Source organism: Nannospalax galili, unplaced genomic scaffold (genome assembly GCF_000622305.1).
Source record: "Nannospalax galili isolate Female #2095 unplaced genomic scaffold, S.galili_v1.0 scaffold529, whole genome shotgun sequence".
Lineage (NCBI taxonomy): Eukaryota > Metazoa > Chordata > Mammalia > Rodentia > Spalacidae > Nannospalax > Nannospalax galili.
Genome location: NW_008360309.1, coordinates 1,940,232 through 1,947,721, shown reverse-complemented (window position 1 = coordinate 1,947,721; position 7,490 = coordinate 1,940,232). Strand labels below are relative to the sequence as shown.

General features: G+C 52.4%; 1 protein-coding gene across 4 annotated transcripts in view; it reads right to left on the bottom strand.

Moving 5' to 3' along the window:
- Positions 1–3,963: 3,963 nt before the first annotated feature.
- Abhd8 (abhydrolase domain containing 8) overlaps positions 3,964–7,490 on the bottom strand; it is a 7,173-nt gene continuing 3,646 nt past the window's right edge. For all 4 annotated transcript variants that reach the window (XM_008824616.3, XM_017795966.2, XM_008824615.2 and 1 more), the window contains exons 3-5: positions 6,135–6,305; positions 5,749–5,965; positions 3,964–4,666 (exon numbers count right to left, since the gene is read on the bottom strand). In XM_008824616.3, coding sequence (XP_008822838.1) covers positions 4,454–4,666; positions 5,749–5,965; positions 6,135–6,305 — 601 coding nt within the window. In that variant the 3' untranslated portion in view covers positions 3,964–4,453. The remainder of the gene's footprint in view (positions 4,667–5,748; positions 5,966–6,134; positions 6,306–7,490) is intronic.

Sequence of the window (7,490 nt, the reverse complement as noted above, 5' to 3'; positions counted from 1 at the left end):
CCTGTACCCATGTCAGTACTTTCTTTCTTTCTTTCTTTTTTTTTTTTTTTTTTTTTTTTTTTTTTTTTTTTTTGTCTTTCTGAGACAGTCTCCCTGTATCCCCTATGTAGACCAGACTGGCCTCGAACTCACAAAGATCCACCTGCCTCTGCCTCCCAAGTGCTGGGATTAAAGGCGTGCGCCACCACGCCTGGCTTCATGTCAGTACTTTTTATCTTTCCAAGTCCTGTAGTGCACAAAACCCCCGTAGCCACACCAAAATCCTGTACCCATTCCCTCTACACATTCCAAATCCCGTGTATCTTGTGACCTTTTTCCTCTTGTGATTCAGTTCTGCCCCAGACTCAGAACAGTGTGTGTGTGTGTGTGTGTGTGTGTGTGTGTGCGCGCGCGCGCATGCACGCTGTGTGCGTGTGCATGTGTTTCCATGCTAAAACCACAGTTGAAAGCAGTGATGCTGTTGGAAACAGTGCCCCACACACTCGTATCAGACCAACGCATGGGCATGTGTTCACGGCGTTTGTTTGCAGTTTCGATGCTGCTCTGGGTCAGTAGAGTCAGAAAAATAATCCCTTCCCTTGTAAACCCTGATTAAAAACTCTTATAGACAGAATGCCTTGTTCCTGGAGGAGGCCTTTTGTTTGGAAGAACAGAGCAGTTCTGATTTGAACTCCTCAACAGAGAGGCTCCTTCGCATTGAACCCACTCCAGGAGGTAGCTTCTCTTTTATGTGGCACCATGCCATGCCATACCCAAACCAGCACCCATCCCAAAACCTGTGCACAAACCCATACCTGCATCCATGCCACAACCTGTGCCTATTTCAAATTCTGTACCCAGGCCAAATCCTGTAGCCATAGCAAAATCCTATACCCATTCCAAATCCTGTACCCATTCCAATATGTGGATCCATACCAAAACCAGTACCAATTAAAAAACCCTAACCCTAACCCAGCCAGATGTGGTAGCATACACCTTTAATCCCAGCATTCAGGAGGCAGAGGCAGGTGGATCTCTGTGAGATCCAGGCTAGCATGATCTCCATGGTGAGTTTCAGGTCAGCTGTAGCAACAGGGAGACCCTATCTCAAAGCAAGAAAAAAACAAAATAAACAAAAAAACACCACAAAAGTAAAAAACTCAAAAAAAGTCTGCCACCGCCGGACAGGGTGGCACACACCTTTAATCCCAGCACTCGGGAGGCAGAGGCAGGCGGATCTCTGTGAATTCAAGGCCAGCCTGGTCTACATGGTGAGATTCAGGTCAGCTGGGGCTACAGGGAGACCCTGTCTCAAAAAGAAAAAAAAATGTTATGACCCAGCTATCTCATTCGTGGTCAGAGAACTCTACACCTTACCACAAAGATATATTACACCCATGTGTGTTGCTGCTCTGTTCACTATAGCAGGAAATGGAACCAACCTAGTTAGTTTTCCATCAACAGATAAATGGATAATGAAACTCTGGTACACATAAAAAATGGAATACTATTCAGCTCTAAAGAACAATGAAGGCACAACATTCACAGGAAAAATGGTTGGACCTAGAATGCATAATATTAAGTCAAGTCACTTAATCTCAGAAAGCAAAAAACACATTTCTCCTCCTATGTGGATTGTACCTACAGTGCATACATATACACATGTAAACAAATGCATTGTGGGTAGACTATAGCATTTAGAGCTGAGAACAAGAGAGGGTAATTTGAAAAGGAGCTGGCCAAGTGGCGCACGCCTTTAATCTTAGCACTCGGGAGGCAGAGGCAGGGGGATTTCTGAGTTCAAGGCCAGCCTGGTCTACATAGTGAGTTCCAGGTTCCAGGCTAGCTGGGGCTACAGAGAGACACCTTGCTCTAAGTTTGAGCATGAGGAAGGAGGGATACAGGGAGGGGGAGGGAGGGGGAGGGAGGGAGAGAGAGAGAAAAGACAAGGAACATGTTTGTGTCTTTTTTCACAGTGGATGTGTGAATTCAACTTTCTGCACACTGAAGTTACAGGAACCATTTCTGCATGCCTTGAGTCCAGTAAGCACTGTCCCTTTGGGGCGGTGACACTGACAGTCAGACTTCCTTTGTGATTTCACTCACTAGTGCAGTGGGAACTGGGGGGTTGTAGTGGCAGGCTGAAAGCTCAACCAGTTATGAACTGTGGAATTCTTGCTCCACTGTGGGCACAGGCTTCATCTGGATTCCAGACTGACAGGCCCGCTTGCCTCTCTTGTCCCTCCCGGCGCTGATTTGCAGGCACCCCAATAGGCCAGAAACTCTGCTCTTCCAACTGTGGGAATGTTATAAATGGGAATCTCACCTAACATGGTAGCCAAAGTGAATCTTATGTTTAGATAGTGATCACTTAATGCTATCTCAGCTTGTTTACAATGTAAACAAGCATACTAGACCTTGGACTCCTCTTGTAAGCTAAACATATAGCTTTGATCCGGCACAACCCTTCCTTGCCCCTGACAAAGAATAATCTGTGTGTGTGTGTTTTCTGAAAATATCATGCTGCAAACCATGTTTAAAGCAACAAATTATCCCCAGTTTATGTTGCAAACAACAGGAGGCTTAATAACAGTTGTTTGTGGTGGTGTGTGCTGTCCTGGGTCAGTAGGGGTCAGAAAGAGAAAAAACCAACCAGGCATGGTGGCACATGCCTTTAGTAGTCCCAGCAGAAGCAGGCGGATCTCTGTGAGTTCAAGGCCAGCCTGGTATCCATATGGAATCCTGGCTGGGTTTGTCTCAAAAACAAAACAAAACAAAAACAAAAGCCCATTTCTCCTCATCCCCTACCACACCCACACTCAAAACCATAACCACACCCAAACTACCAAATCTGTTGCACTGACATCGGGCGGTGAGCACCCATCTTACTCCTTATCAGGTGGACACCCGTGCATGTAGGTGACGGGCTCTGGGACTCCAGGGAGCAGTCCTCAGATGCCCGTTTCATCTCTTGGAGACACAGGATCTCCCATTTAAATCTTTCTCACTCACCTTTACTATTTTTTAAATTCTGATGTTGGCTATGCGTGGTCGCACACACCTGACATCCCAGCATACCAGACAGGGAGCCAAGAGGAGCTTCAGTTCCAGTTCACACCAGTGAAACCCAATGAGAACCACTATCAAAATAAGAGGGCTGCAGGTGTGGTTCAGAGGGAGAGCCCCTGCCTAGAATCTCCCAGTAAGGGGCTGGGGTGTGGCTCAAGGGTAGATCCTCTACCTAGAATCCCCCAGTGAGGGACTGGGGGGTGTGTCTCAGAGTTAGAGCCTCTGCCTAGAGTTCCCCAGTGATGGGCTGGGGTTAGAACTCAGTGGTAGAGCTGCTCAGGGCCCTTCTAATGGCCTAGATTTGGGATGGGGTTCTGGTGACCCTTTGGCTCTGGGGACAGTGGTCACTTAGTTGCCCTCAGCTGTACCCCCTCCACCCCAGGGGGACTCAAGTCCTGCCCCAGCCTTGTCCCTGAGCATGCCTGGGCCTGCACAGTTGGCTTATTTGGAACAGTTCACAGTGGGTCGCTGTGGCTGTCCACCAAGGGCTCAGGCTTTTGAGGGTGCACCTGCTGCAGCACACCTTGCTGGTCTCTGTCTGACGGGGAGCGAGAGTAACAGCCTCAAGACTTCCAGGGATGAGTGCCGAGCACACAGCTTGAGTGGCCTCAGGATATCTGTCTGCCTAGGGGGAGTGCCCAACAGGCTCCCCACCTCCAGCTTCAGACAGGAGGGTGTGTGTGTATGTAGGTGTGTGCACATTTGTGTGCTCAGGTCTCCCCTCAGGCTGAGCGTGGGCGTTGTGATGGATGGTGCACCCCAACAGGCACTGTGTCACCAGGTCTCATCATCCCAGTCCAAGCAAGCAAGGTGCAAGGAGAGGGAGAGGGAATTAGCCAGGGGAGGTGGTAGCTGCCCATATCTCCCCCTCAAGTGGCTGATGTAGGACAATCACCAGCTGGAGGCCAGTGGATCTTGGATTGTCACTTTTTTTTTTAATTGAGTTACAAGTCACCATGTGCAGGGTGGTGGCTCCAAGCTCCTCCCTTGGGTGGTCCATAGTCCCCAGACCGGAGCAATGGGGATGGTGCCGTGAGGTCTCCCGCCACAGGACCGGACCCTTTCTCCGGGATCCCCTGGGGGCTCTCCAGTCTGGGATGGAGCACAGCTAATGCGAGACCGCGTGGGGTAGCAGCCCACCCGCTGTGGCGTGGGGGTTGGGGAGACAGATCTCGGTGGGGAAGGTGATCTGTACAAAGTCCCTCTCCACGGCCGGTGGGAACCGAGAGGCAGGAGTGACTCTATTGGGCACTCTCTCTCTTCAACACTGGCGGCACCCGGGCCTGCTCCAGGATGGGGGCGTGGCCTACCCAGGACCCGCCCACTGGTGCGAGGCTCCGCACCAATCCGTGCCCAGTCTAAGGGAGCCTCAGTTTCTGGGATGCAGGATGCCCTGTGCCCGCGGCTACTTCTCGTCTCCTGACTCTGGCGACTGCGGCTTAGGCTGCGGCTGCGGCTTCGGCTGCGGCTGTGGCTGAGGCTCGGACGGCGCCTCGGCCTCGGGCTCCGGCTCCCAGAGGAGAAACTCGTGCAGCAGCGTGTTGACCGTCTCGGGGCACTCCAGCATCACCATGTGGCTGCCTTCCTCTATGAGCTTCAGGAAAGCCAGGAGCAGGATCTGCCGGGAGGGGAAGTCCTCCTGCTGTCTACCCTTCAGCTCCACCGAGGAGGAAACTCGGGGATGGCCTGTCACCCTGCTGGAGCCTCACCGGGTATTCGCTCACAGCTATTAAGTGACTGCAGGATGCCGGGTGTAGTACTGCCCAACCTGGTCCTTTGACATTTGGGGTTGGGTCTTTGCTGTGAGGGTTTCCTGTGTGTTGTGGGGTGCTGGGCAGCCTCCCCGGCATCCTCCCCTGCTGTCCACCCCCACCAAGATGTCAGGGATGCTCCACTCTCCCCTTCCGCAAATGTTTTTAACTTCTCCATGTACCCCGCAAGGCACACGTGTACTTGGTGCAGGCCCCCCAGTTCTGAGCTACCCTAAATCCTGAGAACCCCAGACCCAGCCCTCTGAACCTCACACCACGCCTCTTCCCACCCTCCTCCTCTCCTGAATTAGGGAACTGCCCTGGCCCTTCACATCTGTGCAACACTGTCTGCTTCTTCAAATTCAAAGCTCCCAGCCCCTAGGACCAGTGGGAGCCAAGCCTGCAGAGACCACGCCCAGCGAGGGTCACACTCAACATTCACACTCTCCAGGGCTTCACCCACCAGGTATCCAAAGCCACCTAAAAAACCTACCTGTCTAGGCCGGGCCTGGTGGCGCTCGCCTTTAATCCCAGCACTTGGGAGGCAGAGGCAGGCGGGATCTCTGTGAGTTCGAGGCCAGCCTGGTCTACAGGGTGAGTTCCAGGCCAGCTGGGGCTACAGGGAGACCCTGCCTCAAAAAGACCATAAACAAAACAAAACAAAATACCTGTCTAGAGGTGAAATCCAGCTACAAACCACACCCACAAGAAACCACAGGCTTGATCAGGTCACACCTAGCTGGAAAATCCACTCCCTCCAAGTCAGTCACCCTAGCCAGGTGGCACTGAGACCTACCACGGGATTCCAGAGAGCCAGGCTCCCCACAGGCCACACTCACTCATAAACCCTGCTATCTGTAAGCCCCTGGGTCTAGGGGCCACACCCACCTATATGAACTTCCCCTCAACAAGGCCGCACTCAGCACAGGCCCCTGGACCCTCCATCTACCTCGGCCATACGCTGGTCTTCCTCCACAGGTACGAACTTGTCATGCATGCCGTGGACGAGCAGGACCGGCACGGTCAGCTCTGCGTGGTAGACCTCATCGCCTTCGGGCCAGTACTGACCACTCATCATGGCCCGCAGCACAAAGGAGGACACGTTGAACGCACTGCCCTCCTTCAGCAGCTGCTGCTCCTTGGCCCCCTGTCGGGCAAAGCCAGCCCTGCAGGCGCAAAGACATGGGCGAGGCAGTACTGGCGTGTCCCCCCTCAGTGCCAGGCCCTCAAGGTGCAGCCTCTGCACGCCTTCGGGGTGTGTTGAGATTCCCCTCCCCACCCCCAGCCCAGACCGCATCCCGGGTGGCATCCCAGGTGTCAGGGCCAGACACTCACTTGAGGAAGCTCCAGGCCAGGCACGGCCACAGGCAGTGCAGGACGCACGTGGGCATGTTGAAGACAGAGCACAGGCTGGGTTCCAGTGCTGTAGGGCCTCCGCCATTGATCATGATCACTTTGTGCACAAGATCCGGGTACTCGTGGGCCAGGAAGGTACAGAAAGACACGCTGCAGGGAGGGGTTGAACAGTCACAGTCAGCAGGATACTCCCACCCCTAACTCACCAGGAAGGCCCTCAGAGACCAAGAACACCTCCCCACCATGCCCAGGTTATTCAGTGCCGGGGATCAAACCCAGGGTTGCATGCATGCTAGGCAAATACTCTACCAAATGAACTACAGCGGCAGCTCTTTGTTTTTTAAGACAGGCTCTGAAGAAGCCCTGGTGGGTATCCAGAGCTAGACCAGACACGGTGATCCTACAGTCTCCATCTCCTGGTGCTGGGATCACAGGCCTGTACTACCTGAAATCTTTTGGGTACTTTCATAACTTATTTTTTTCCTGCCTAGTTGCATGGGCTATGATCACTAATTTAGCAATCTTGGCTTGGCTGCTTTTCTTCATGTGGGAATGTGGTCACAGGGCAGTGTTCAGGACCTTGGGGCCAAAAGTCTTCCCTGGGGTGGATACTTGGTAAATGTCAGGCAGTATCAACCTCTCTGAGAGCATGACTCACAGCAGGCTGTGCCTTTCTAAGCAGACTTTATAGGATTCTAATTATCCCTCCTCAACTCTAGCTGAATTCTGGAATTCCTAAGGGAATGGGAAGGGGTTCTGAGTGAGAGCTGGTTCTGAAGGCCAGGAGCTACTCAGTTGCATCTCAAGGCAGGTTGGGGTAGACACTGGTGAGGCTCTGAACATCCTAGAGCCCCTCATAGAAAAGAATCACCAGACACTAAATAGTTCTGCACAGAGTTCTTTCTTCCTCCCTCCCTGCCTCCCTCCCTGCCTCCCTCCCTCCCTCTCTTCCTTTCCATTTTGAAACAGAGTCTCACTATGTAGTTCAGGCTGGCCTCTGATTTACAACAATCCTCCTGCTGCAGCATCCCTGGGGTGTGTGCCACCTTATGTGGCTTTTATTTTTATTTATTTATTTTTTTTTTCTGAGACAGCATCTCCCATAGCCCAGCCTGAAACTCACTACGTGTAGACCAGGCTGGCCTCCATCTCACAGAGATCCACCTGCCTCTGCCTTCTGAGTGCTGGAATTAAAGTGGGGCTAAAGGCATCGACCCAGTGTTATTTTTGTTGTTCTTGTTTAAAAAATGGGATCTCATCGTGTTCTGCTGCCCAAGCTGACCTTGAACTCCTGGGACCTCCTCACTCCTGTTTCTGCTTTGCTTTTATTGAGTC